This window comes from Misgurnus anguillicaudatus, chromosome 10, assembly GCF_027580225.2.
Source record: "Misgurnus anguillicaudatus chromosome 10, ASM2758022v2, whole genome shotgun sequence".
Taxonomy (NCBI): Eukaryota; Metazoa; Chordata; class Actinopteri; order Cypriniformes; family Cobitidae; genus Misgurnus; species Misgurnus anguillicaudatus.
The window spans coordinates 36,014,027-36,027,214 of NC_073346.2; the positions used below are offsets into that span (position 1 = coordinate 36,014,027).

Sequence of the window (13,188 nt, forward strand, 5' to 3'; positions counted from 1 at the left end):
GTTGTACAGGTATGTGGGGCTTCCATGATCGAGACCTGATGCTGCGTAAATCTCTCTATGCACTGATGGATCATGGGCAGGAGCGGGAGGCTTTAAAGCGCAGATGGAGATGGCAACAAACCATGCAGAACAAAGAGGTGTTTATCTGACTTAATATCAGTTAATAACCAATATGTGCAAGCTTTTGTGTTGCTATTTAGCTTTGTCGAAAATATATTTGTCTCAAATGGTGGCCTTATTTATTGTGATTTGTTTGCAGTCGGGTTTGGTGTACACAGAAGAGGAATGGCAGAAGGAGTGGAACGAACTGTTGAAGCTGGCATCCAGCGAACCCAGAATACACTACAGTACCAATGGCACCAATGGGTGTGTTTTGAAGTGGACTTTTTATACCTTCATGTGACCCAAGGCTCATAACTGAAGAGCAAACCGAAGTTTCGGTTGTGTTTTGCTCATGCTGTGATCTGTGTTTTGTTCAGCGGCGAGTCACAAGAAGAGCCTGTTTACGAGAGTCTAGAGGAGTTTCACGTGTTCGTTCTGGCCCATGTGCTCCACAGGCCCATAGTGGTGGTGGCCGACACAATGCTGCGGGACTCTGGAGGAGAAGGTAAAAAATATAAACTTACATTTATGATAAATCCCTGCCAGTGAACTCCTTCCCTCCTAAAAGCCAATCATAACTGTAATCATTTACATACAGAAATCTTATTTATGAACCATGGCTATGTCCAAAATCTTGTACCCTTATTCAGTATTTCCTCTATTACCAACTTTTTAGTTTTTTCAGTGTATACATCCATGAGTGCAAGTGGAAAATACATTACTGTAGTCTCCTTGAAGAAGTGAAAGAAAACAAGTTGCGAAAGGCCTGTGGGCGTCATCTGCTGTAACGTAAAAACACAAGCCTCATAGCGGATGGGTTGTGGCTAGCCACAGAGCATACATTGGTAACATACTTGTTATTGAGGTGCATCATGGGATCAAATTAATGCATTTGATAAAGTACCTTTTGGTTTTGGCCAACACTAAAAATGACTGTCCCTTTAGACTGCACTATGTAGGGTATGTATGTATGTTCTTGGAAATTGAATAATTGAAATAAATACTAAAGGTGTGAAATCTCCTCTTTTAAGAATAATACATGATATAGTTTTTCTTTTCGTAAACAAAGCATGTTTTTGTTCGTCAATGTTTAGCCTTTGCACCAATCCCATTTGGAGGGATTTACCTTCCTCTGGAAGTAGCTGCCAACAAGTGTCATCGCTCCCCTCTTGTTCTGGCTTACGACCAGGCACATTTCTCCGCCCTAGTTTCAATGGAGCAAAAGGACAGTTCAAAAGAACAAGGTGAGGATGCCTGTTTTTTATTTTTTTAGCAAGTCTTTTACGATAAATGCAGCTTGTTCTTTGCTAAAAAAAATTAGAAATTCCTGGAAGCAGGTTTTATTTGATCACTCTATCCAGCTTATTTCTTCAAGGTACTTTTGACTATAGTCTAAGATATTGCTTTAAATATTACATTGTGTGTTTCTAAATAAAGGCAACTAAAATGTGACACAGGGGAGTCTAATTTAGAAAGCCATTGACCATTACTTTTTTTTTTAATCTCCACAGTGGTGATCCCTCTGACAGACTCGGATCATAAGATGTTGCCTTTGCACTTTGCTGTGGATCCCGGGGCAGATTGGGAATGGGGAAAAGATGACAATGACAATGTGATGTTAGCAAGGTAGACATTTCATTGCCCTCTTCTGTGTTTTACAGGAATGTTCAGGGTTTAAAGAATCTATTTACAGCACCTGTTAGGGGTGCAACGGATCACAAAACTCACGGTTCGGATCACATTACTTTTTTTGAGGCACAGATCGGATCATTTTTCGGATCTGCAAAAAAAAAGTATGGGAAAAATCTAATAAGGTGATTCTCACGAAAACTTGGTTTTAAAAATGTCAAGCATGAAAATGTAAAAATTGCTTAAATTTACTTTTTTTTCCCACCAGACATTGAAAAACAAAGTCTGGAGTAAATGGGAACATTAATTTAAAAACTTTTACTTATCATTTAACACTTTTTGTAGCATAATTAAAAAAATTAGTCCTAAAAAATCTCATTACCGCAACAGTCAGAAAACATCAACACTGACATATTTTCAAAATGACATGACAAACCTGAAAGAACATAATTTGGAACATTAATTTAAAATCAAAGTATTATGCTTCTATTAATTAAATTAACATTTAATAAGCATCTGTTGCAGTAATGATAATCAAAATGTCGTGTAAGCATTCTGACAAGACAATATTTCAAATGAACTGTAAAAAAAATGATCTTACCTGGTAGCCATCTTGAAGTAACTGGTCCATGTGCTTGGTCACTCAAAATCAAACTTTATTAAAATTCTGTATGTGTGCTTAACCTGTTCTCAAAAAGTGTTGCGGAGGATGAGAACATCAGGCATGGACACATCATTTTCCTAATTTTTCTTCATTATTATTATACATGAATATTCAGTAAATATTTTTTCTGTCATGTAAAGTAGTCTAGCAAAACATCCATTTATTTTTGTTCTTAATATTTTTGTGTAAATTACAACATAACGCATGTTCAAACACAGCCGGACACATTGCGGTAATGAGAATTTCAGCAGAAAATGAGATAAAATTTACAATTATAAATTCTTATGTTGAAATCACACATTGTGCAAGGTAGAACACAGTATTGTGTTAATTCTGATGCTTTTTAATGTTACTATATTACACATTTTAAAGCTAAAATCATTAGTGCCGTGGTGTTTCAATGGTTTTGTGAGAATCACCCATACAGTATAGACTGTCACATTATAGACTTTCCATATAAGTGCAATACTAAACACACAATTCATGATTGTTTTAACACACCCAGAAACGTCTAAATTATTATGTGGTAATGAACAGTGTGTCACAAATGCTGTACATAAAGTTTTACTTGTTTTGAATCCAGAACATTCCTTTTGATGCCATGACAAATTTGCTTAAGAGTTACAGAAATAGAAACATTTCTTAGTATTCAGGTTATTTTGACAACACCATGCCGTGCCAGATGACTCTTTGACTTGTTTACATCAGAGTTCAGTAATGCTGACAGTATTAGCCATGTGAGCTCATCTGTGACTGTGTGATGTTGGCCAAGGCTCAAGATGAGCAACTCTCATTCTTTAATGCAGATTAACGTTAAACGCTTGCTATGAATGGGATGTCTGCAAATAGCTCAGCATTTCCCCTTTACGGTTCTAGAAATGTCACTATTTTTTATGTCTAGTTTTAAAATAGCAAACGTAAATATCACTTCACCTCAGGACAGGTTCCTCACAAGAAGCACTCGTGTAGTTGCTTTATATATTGGCCGTATTTTTAATGATATACTACATGTTGTGGAATTTTTATTAAATGTTGTGATGCACTTTTATGTTTATTTTTAAAGGGAGTTTAAATGCACCTTGTTTGTGAATAATATCAGTGCTTTGACCTGTCTGTTGTTTGCTTGCAGTGTAACTTTATCTCTGGAGGCCAAGCTCCATTTGCTGCACAGCTACCTGACTGTGACTTGGCTTCCTCTGCCCTTTGAGGTACAGGTGAGCTTTTTGGTTTGTGTAACATTATACAAATAACTTATTGGTTAGTTATTAAAAAGCTTTACTAAACTATTTATTTAACAACACTAAAGTACGTTAGTGGCCAGAAGTATTGCCCGCCCTAGGACAATTAAAGGTGCAGTCTGTACATTTTAGCGGCATCTAGTGGTGAGGTTGCGAATTGCAACCAACGGCTCAGTCCGCTGCCAACCCTTGCTTTTGAAATGCATAGAGAAGCTACGATAACCACCACCAGACAAAACATTTCATCGTCGGAGACAACTTAGTAAAAAGGTTTGTCCGTTCAGGGCTTCTGTGGAAAGATGGCAGCACAAAATGGCAACTTCCATGTAAGGAGACCCTCGGTGTATGTAGATAAAAACGTCTCATTCTAAGGTTATAAAACATAACGGTTTATTTTAACAGATCTTTATACACCACTGATAATATAGTTTTGTATATTATTTTGCATTTCTTTCAAGAGATCCTTCTAAAAATTACACACTGCACCTTTAAAGGCTTAGCCTTTTATTTAAATGTGTATAAAATAATTGGTATGCATGCAAAAAATTGGTATGTAAACTGAAACTAAAGCGTGGGAGAGATTGCACGTTTTTTAGGCTGTCCCAGATGAAGGATAGCGATTTCTGTGATTTTGGCTCTTCATAGGTGGTCCTATGTCGTACAGTGAGAGAGGTTCAAAGACTACCATTTTACCGGTCTTGCGACCAAGGATAGCCTCAATAGTTTTATAAAAGTGTCATAATTTTCATCATGATCAATGCGCAGTATGTTTGCTGCTACGACCTGCATACCGGTATTTGTTTACCAGTAGCACATGCTGATGACGTTGAACATGTGTCGCATAGAGGTCTTCTCGGGTCCAAAGAATGTACCCGAGCCGAAATGACCCGAATCACTTTATAACCGAACCCGACGTGCATAAATATTTTTTAATGAAAGGTCCAATCGGAGACAAACCCGAGAAAAGTAGACCCGAGTCCAACCGTAAACGGCACTGACGTGTGTGCAGTCTACAGGCCCACACGCAGCAGTCAGACAGAAAGACACTCTGGTGGTCTCGCAACCAATTTGGCGAGCTGCTCAATTTGTTTCACTTTGTTATCTGACGACGACACTAAGGTAACCGCTAAAATGTCCATTTAAAATTGACTGACGTGTGTCTCAACGAAAATTAACCGAACGCCAGCCACATAATGTCGCAAGCGCTCTTGGCAAACAGAGAAGAGGTTTGAAAAAGACATTGACGCACACGCGCGCGAGAGTTCGGGTCTTCTCGGTCTGTTTGGCAAAAACACATTTATTTTAAATTACCCGACCTTTTAGACCCGATCGGGTCTCGGGTCGTACCTCGAGTTTTCGGATCCAAGTGGACCCCGTGAAGACCTCTTGTGTCGCATTCAATAGGTTTCATCATTGTACAGTCTACATGATTGTCGTACCCAAGTTTAAATGCTCCATGTCGCACAATGTGATCTTATAGGAGTGCAAACGTCTTGCAGTGTATCCCGGGCTTAAGGTTTGGAAAGATTTTAAGGAGGCTTGACCTAAAATAACACGACACATCCACAAAACTTAATAAGTTAACGCCAAAGCAAAAAAACAAGAGAAGACATAATAGCATAAACCAATTTTTCCTTGATATTCTTGCCAAGTTCTTTGCTCCCTGGCCAATTAATTTAGTAAAATAAATGTACCAGTAGTTTCTATATATATACTTTATATATTGCTTGCTTGCTTGCTTACTTTTTTTGTACCATTCTCCTGTATGCAACCCTGTTTGGGAATTCCAGATTCAAGTTTGATTTCATTTATTGATTTCACAATGATTTCAATCTTTTTCATGACCTTATTCAGTCAGTATTGAAAATATCATGGTAATATTTTCACAGAATTTTCACAGGAGGTGAAGTGATTGACGTTTGGACCTCTCAGTTACATGATGTTAGAGATTTAAAAAGTGAGGAAGGAAAGCGTGAAGATTTGTCATTACGCGCATCTTTATATCTTTAGAAAAAAATAAGTAGGCTATAATAATATATAATATAATGTATATAAAAATAATAATAATAATAATAATATAGATAATAATATATAATACAGAAAATATAATCATGTACATTTTATATATTAACATTATTATAAACATTCTAATTATAGCCTAGTATTTGATTATAGCGTACGTGATTATTGTGTACGAGTGGTTTTAGGTTTTCTTGAATTTTTGTGTACATTTAGAAGACATTTTGATACGAAAGTTTTTGTTGAATCACGATTTGTTCGTGAAAACATCTGTACGTTCATCTCACGCACAAATTTGTGCGTAGGCATACTTGGCGAATGAGACCCACTGTCCCTTATGGAGATCACTTTTGGCCACTACTGTACATCCAAAGCAACTTTACCTATTTTTATAGGTTTGTATTTAAAGTTAATGTGTTTAAAGTGGAATGCTAACAGGTTTAGCATTTTTATTTAAGGTGTTTATCTTTGGTCTGAACAATAGCTTGCATGGAGTGTCTTTAACACTTTAATACCATGTAAACTGTTATTGTGTCCATGTTTGTAATGCTTATAAATTCATTTTGAGATGTCTTTTAGATTTTAACATGATATTTGTATTCACAAGCTCAGCAGCCAGTTATTGAGTAATCAGAATCATTTTATTTTTGCTTATTTTTTTGCAGCCAAGTAACCCCTTTTTCTCTGCATCCACAGCAGGCCCCACTGGCCCAACCAGAGTCACCTACAGCGTCCGCGGGTGAGGATGCTCGCACCCCGCCAGACTCCGGAGAGTCCGATAAGGAGTCCGTCAGCAGCAGTTCCAATGGAAACGGAGACGGTAGTGCAGGCGGAACCAGTGGAACAACTGGCAAAACCAGTGGTGGATCTTCAAGTTCCTCAAGCTCGTCCAGTAACAGCTCGGCAGGGATGACCGGCACATTGGGCAAGGAGAAAGGCAAAAAAGACAAAGAAAAAGATAAGGACAAGAAACGGGCAGACTCGGTTGCCAACAAGCTGGGTAGCTTTGGCAAGAGCCTGGGCAGTAAGCTGAAGAAGAATGTAGGAGGTCTGATGACAGGAAAAAATGCAAGTGGGACTGGAGGCAAACAGGATGGCCAGGAAAAGAAGAAAGGCTCACTGAGAGGTAGTAAGGGGAGTAAGGAGAGCTGTCCCTCCAATCAGACCGGCTCTGAGGACTCCGGAAAAGGTTCGCCGTCCTCGAACAGCGAGCGGCAAAACGGAAACTGCTCATCGGAAAGTGACACTTATAAATACAGCTCGGACGTGAAGGTGAGTCTCAGCATTCTCCGATCCGCCATGCAAGGCGAAAGGAAGTACATCTTTGCCGCAGCACTCGCTACAAGCAACCGGCAGCCGTTCCAAGAAGAGATGATCCAGCGATACCTGTTGGACGCAGAGGAGCGTTTCCATGCAGAGCAGGAACAACGGAGAGAAGCTGAACGGAAGGCACCGGGTGGTCTCGCACCAACCCCCGGATCCCAGTTGAAAAAAGACGGGCCGGATCTATGTTACAGAAGTTATGAAACCAAGGAAGAAGCTACTGACAACTCTGCTCCTACCTTCACTATAAAGCCCTCTGCTTTCAGCCCATTAATGTACTCCGGTGTGGTTCCCATTCCCAGGCCCACCATCATTGATCACACAGCTCCCACACTTCCCCAGCATATGCACATGCACGGTTACATGGATACGCGACGGCAACTAGCAGGAGGCTCGCCTTCCTCTTACCCCGGCCTGCCGTCTTACGCCACGCTCCCGCGCCACTGCCCCTTGGCGCAGGGCCCTCCACATATCCAATACCAACCACCCCACGCCACTTTGGCTAGCCCGTCCCGTATCAACCCCTGCTTGACGTCTTTTTCCCACGAACATCAGCCTGCCGATTACCCACCTGAAACGACAGGAGGAGGGTACACGAATGGCTTGCGGGACTTTCGGTCTACATTGGACAGTCGCAATGGCCCAATGCCCGTCAGGCATTATTCCTTAGGCAGCGCAGGAGGCCTGGCCAACCTGCCGTCCAGCAAATGCCGAACGCCTACCTGCAATTTCTACGGCCACCCGGAGACAGGCAACTACTGCTCGTGCTGCTACAGAGAGGAGTTGAAGAGGAGGGAAACAGATCCAGCCATCCATCGGTTTTGAATGGAAAGTCTGTTCTCCTAAAGGACTATGTGAGCGACATCATATCCTCTTTGCCCGGATCTTGTCTTAACACGAGAGTTTCCGGGAGGACTATGATGATTCGCCATGGAAATGGGACTGCTGTTGTGTTACGTTTGCTGTGGCTCATAGGCAGGTGTTTCAAGCTCTGCCGGTCGTGGTCATCCTCGTACACGTCTCCCCCTAGTGGCAAGCATGCAGAGCGCAGGCAACGTGCAAAGAACAAATGCATAGCATACCCCCAAAAATACACGTTGAGCAAAACCAGAAAATGCGTATTGTGTAAAATAGACGATAAGAAATGGGATTGTGCTGCAATCGATATACGACTTGCCATGTTAATGTTATCCACATTAGCCCAGCTTTACTTTAATGCTCTCTTACTTTATTCTGCAATTTTAAAGCTATACCTGGCTTAAATCAGACGTACTCTGATGTGCTACCTTCTTTAAGATTCAACTTTTTAACGTAAGGAGCTGAACCTTGACAGCCAAAGGTTCTCAGTCACCATTCACACATGTTTTAAAATGTGTCCCAGCCTAATATTAACTCGCTTCATATGCCCCATTTTTCATAAATGGTACATTGTGCTGTCTTTACGCTAACGCTAATTGATTAGCTCTAGTAAAAAAGGTACTTGCAGGTCAAAGAGGGCTAATGTTGAAAACATTTTCCAACATTGTGAAAGTAAGTTTACCAAATTAATTAAACATTATTTCTGGGTTAACATTGGGGTGTGCTATCCTCAAATTCACTGGATTTATATTTCACGATTATATCGCCTCAGTTACTCGGGAGCAGTCGGTGATGTCGCTGCACAAAATCAAGCACTTTTCTAACGTCCCAATGTTTATGCGTGTACAGGTGTGGGCCTTAGACGTGACCGTGACAGACTGTTATGTTTCTGTGCTCGCGTCGGACAGCAGCTTCACTCGTGTAGACTGTGCGGAGGTCAGGGTTTGACTTTCGGTGCCACTGTGTCGTTCGCAGGTTCACCTCTTTCCTAGTTGCCTTTTTAGTCTTAGTTCAGTCCTCCGGACCAGGGGATCGTTGAACTGAATTTATACTTTTGGGTTGTCTGTGCTTGTGGATGCAGAGGATACTCGCATGTCCTCCGGTATATAAACTTTATGATGCGCTGTGCGTCTAGATTTTATCAACGTATCCTTTCGAAACCAAGTAGAGACGGTTAAAGCCAGCTAGTCGTATTAAAGGGTTAGGTCACCTAAAATGAACAGTCATTATTTATTTACCCTCATTTACCAAGTCCATGATCGTCCTGGGCATTTCCACACAAATTTTTAAATGTTGAGCTCCAAAAAAACATAAGTTGTGCACTATTAAGTTTTCAGACTTTTTTTAAATAAATCATTATTTACTTTCAGACCCGTTCTTTAGATCCTACAATACCGTGCACGAGTCTTTTGAACAAGTTTTAATACTTTTATGTTGCTGCTTTTTCAAGCTTTGGTCCGTATCGACTTTCATTATATGCCCTAAATAAATATGCACAGAAAACTCACATTTTGTGATCCACAGAAAAACTTTTTTGCAAGTTTTAAAGGGCATGAGGTGGAATGAATAAAGACAAATTTTTCATTCTTGTACTGTCCCTTTAAATCGCTCATGTGAAATGGGCTGTTATTATACTGTAAGAGGATGTTTTCATCTTCATTTGAATAGCTGATGTGTAACTAGTGTACCGTAGTGGTAGTAAAGCTAATAAAACCCCCACTTTTAAAACACAGTGTAATTGGTCATGCAAATGTTCATATAACCGCGTCACTTGTGAAAATTAACATTTGAATGCGCGGTTAATATGCACAGTTCATGTGCCAGGATAGAAGTATCTTCTTCAGTAAATTAATATACTTTTCATTTGGCGCCCCCTCCATTTCTCGTTTTAGGTTTTTCATTCACTCTACACTGAAAAAAAAAATTCAAGAAAAAAATTCTTGGTATTTTTGTCTTGTTTTCAGTGTAAATATTTAAACAAGTTCTTAAATTGGGATGCTTTTTCTTGATGAGCAAATAAGGAAATAAGGCAAGTTTTTAGACCAAAAATATTAAATTGAAGTGATTTTGTTGATAAAACAAGCAATAAAATCTGCCAATGGGGTAAGCGAATTTTTCTTGATGTTCAAGATTTTTTTGCTTACCCCATTTTTTTGATTGTTTTATGCACAAAATCACTCAAATTATTTTTGGTCTGGAAGCTAGCCTTGTTTTCTTGGGTCGTTTTGCTCATCAAGAAAAAGCATCTTAATTTGGGAATTTTTTGATATTTTTACTGAAAACAAGACAAAAATACTAAGATTTTTTTTTCTTAAATCATTTTTTGCAGTGTATTGACAAATTACATATTAAAGCTCATTTATTTATTACCTTTTGACAAAGTTTTGCAAAAATTTAACTTGAAGTGTTGATGGATAGGATTATTTTGACGTTATCCCCTCTACTAACCAATAGATGGCGCACTTGTTAAGGTTTCTTCTGGCAACGATCATCTCTATTTCTATCATAGCAAGACATCCTTGTGACCTCGTGAGACTGACAGCTTTTAATTTCACAGTGTAGGGAAGGGACAAAGAGGACGCTGCTGCTTTTGGATGAATAAAGTACTTTTTTTTGTTTATTTTGGTCAAGCACATTTGAATATATTTAATGCAAGCAAATAAGTCGATGTAATTTAACAATTATGCCTTGAGTAAGGCATATAACATTCACCCTGACATCAGATTTCCACTTTGCTAATTCGCAAAAAAAGGAATTCAGCGCACGTTTTTGTGTGTTTACTGTTTGTGTGTGTGCGCGTGTGTGTGTGTGTGTGCGTCCGGTAAATATATTGCAGCTTCAAGGCACAAACCGAGAGGAACTTGTCACCGAAATGACAAGCTTGGTTGTAATGTACCGTAGCTTTCGTTCGGATCCATTTATTTAACGAATGGAGAAGTCGTTCAAGCCACCTTGAGCGTCGGACTTCAATAAGATTGCAGTCATTTCTGTGTTTAGAAATGAAAAATGTTGTATAAATACGTTCAAGTTATTTTTGTAAATCAAAAGCAGTTTTCCAGTGTTTTTTAAAGATACGAATGTATGCTGTAGGACAGTAAACCAAGTTGAAGTCAATTGAATCGATGGTGGAGTCAGTATTTTGGGGCGTAGGTTGACCAAGAGAAGCTTCTTAAAATGTGAGAGTTTCTTGTGAACAAACTCATTTCTCCATCGAGATGGTATGATTTAAATATATATATATTTGTAGTAAGATTTTTCAAACGTTTGGGAAGTTTAGTTCTGCAACTAAGATGTTCTTTCTTAAATGGCAAGTTGTCAGACAGACGGGCCGCCCTAAATTGCCTAATTTCTATTTTTAAAGCTTAATCACAGTTTTGACTACCTTTAGTTTTTTTTATGATGGTGATATCCACCTTCGGTTTTCACACACTAAATCCTTTTATTTAATACAGTGGGCTTTGTTTCTTTGTAGCTTACTTACTATTTTTATATGGTATGTTTTCATGGATGTGACAGAGTTACAGTCAACAGCACATTCGAAGTTGCATGAGACTGAAACTGTTGCATGTACAGAACTGACAGATGCAATTTACTAAGTCATATTTGTGCATTACTTCTGGCGAATCGGGCAGTTTGTGGTTCTCTTCAGCTGTATTTTATTTGAACTTTTCTCCTTGTTTGAGGGGTGACCCCAGGCTGTGTGACAGTGCAATCTAGGTGGAAAGAACATCTGATTTTTATGTTAGTTTTTATTTTATTTCTCTTACTTTTTGCACCGTTTTAATAAAATTCTCATTGTATTTAAACACAGTTTTTGTATTTGTTGTTTTATTTTGCACTCACACTGTTTGTGAAATCTTAAACTTTACAAAATCATAAGTCGCACGGATATATTTAAAGAGTTTGGTTCCAAAACACAATAAATTAATTTTGACTAATTTCGGTAAAAATGTGTTTTCTATACCAAGAAAGTGACAAAATGAAAACGCTATTTTCTGTTATAAACTTTTACATAGCATCTTTAGGTTATAATAGCTTGATTTTCAAATATTTATTATAAAAACTGATTATTTTTTCGCAAAATGCTATAAATCTATTGAATCAATATATAAATGTGCATTCATCTTTGCCATGTTATATTCATTTAGTTGATAAGTGGAATACACCGATAAACATTAAAGGGATAGTTCACTTTAAAATGAAAATTCTGTTATCATTTTCTCATCCTCATGTTGTTCTAAACCTGTATGAATTTATTTTTTCTGATGAACTCAAAAGAAGATATTTTGAGAAATTATTGTAATAAAATAAAATATGAAGAGTTTAGTTGCAAAATGAGATAACTCCGTTTTTTTTTTATTGTTCAGAAATCTCGTTTTTTGGTTGTGCATTCCAATTAATATCAATTCAACTGCAGTTGGTTTGTTTTGATTTGAACCTTCATACTTTAAAAAATACAGCTAAGTAGCACCATAAAACAAAACAATAACATGATAACAACAATAAACATGTTTTGACAAAAATGTTAAAAAATGGATTTATCTCGTTTTGCAACGAAACTCTTCATATGGAATAAGGAATAAAATATGATGGAATTTAATGGGTACCATCAACTGTGTGCTTACCATCAGTTATCAAAATATTTTCTACATCATTTATCACAATACTACCAAAATATTTTTCCCACTTTAGAAGTCAATGGTCACTAGCTGCTGTGTGTTTACCATCATTTCTCAAAATATCTTCTTTTGTGTTCATCAGAAAAAAGAAATTCAGATTTATTGCATTCTGCAGAGAAGGAGGACTGGCGTTGTCACGGTTTGATAAAAAAGGGAGAAAAGATGACGGATATTGGATTTTTTTTAAATGAAGAATTTACTTTTTAATACTGACCTGATACAATAACGATTTTGGTAAAAACTTTTTTTTATCACGTTTTGAAACCAAACTCTTTATTTGTTGCAGTAGCCAACAATACATTGTATAGGTCAAAATATCATTAGGATATAAAGGTTATGTTCCATGAATATATTTTGTCATATAAAAAAATGCATTTATCGTTATTAATGTATTTTTCTAAGCACTTCATTTGGACAACTTTAAAGATGATTTTCTCAATATTTCGATTTTTTTTTTTTTAATATTGTCATCCTAACAAACAATGCATCAGTGAAAAGCGTATTTATTCACAAAAAAAGTGGTAGATAGACCTGGAACTACTTCATGGGTGTGCATTTACTGAAAAATAATGCACATCGATTTTACTGTATTGTGTATTTTAGAAAGCTGTATGTCTACATTTCAAGATGTTTAGTTATTCAAAAACAAGTTCTGATACCTTGTTACACAAACAAC

General features: G+C 37.8%; 1 protein-coding gene across 6 annotated transcripts in view; it reads left to right on the top strand.

Moving 5' to 3' along the window:
• otud7b (OTU deubiquitinase 7B) overlaps nucleotides 1-11,643 on the top strand; it is a 50,510-nt gene extending 38,867 nt beyond the window's left edge. For 4 of the 6 annotated variants that reach the window (XM_055211214.2, XM_055211209.2, XM_055211211.2 and 1 more), the window contains 7 exons: nucleotides 10-137; nucleotides 260-366; nucleotides 480-607; nucleotides 1,197-1,346; nucleotides 1,614-1,728; nucleotides 3,525-3,609; nucleotides 6,349-11,643. In XM_055211214.2, coding sequence (XP_055067189.2) covers nucleotides 10-137; nucleotides 260-366; nucleotides 480-607; nucleotides 1,197-1,346; nucleotides 1,614-1,728; nucleotides 3,525-3,609; nucleotides 6,349-7,800 — 2,165 coding nt within the window. In that variant the 3' untranslated portion in view covers nucleotides 7,801-11,643. The remainder of the gene's footprint in view (nucleotides 1-9; nucleotides 138-259; nucleotides 367-479; nucleotides 608-1,196; nucleotides 1,347-1,613; nucleotides 1,729-3,524; nucleotides 3,610-6,348) is intronic. The other 2 variants (XM_055211212.2, XM_055211213.2) reach the window with 1 other exon arrangement.
• The last annotated feature ends 1,545 nt before the right edge of the window (nucleotides 11,644-13,188 follow it).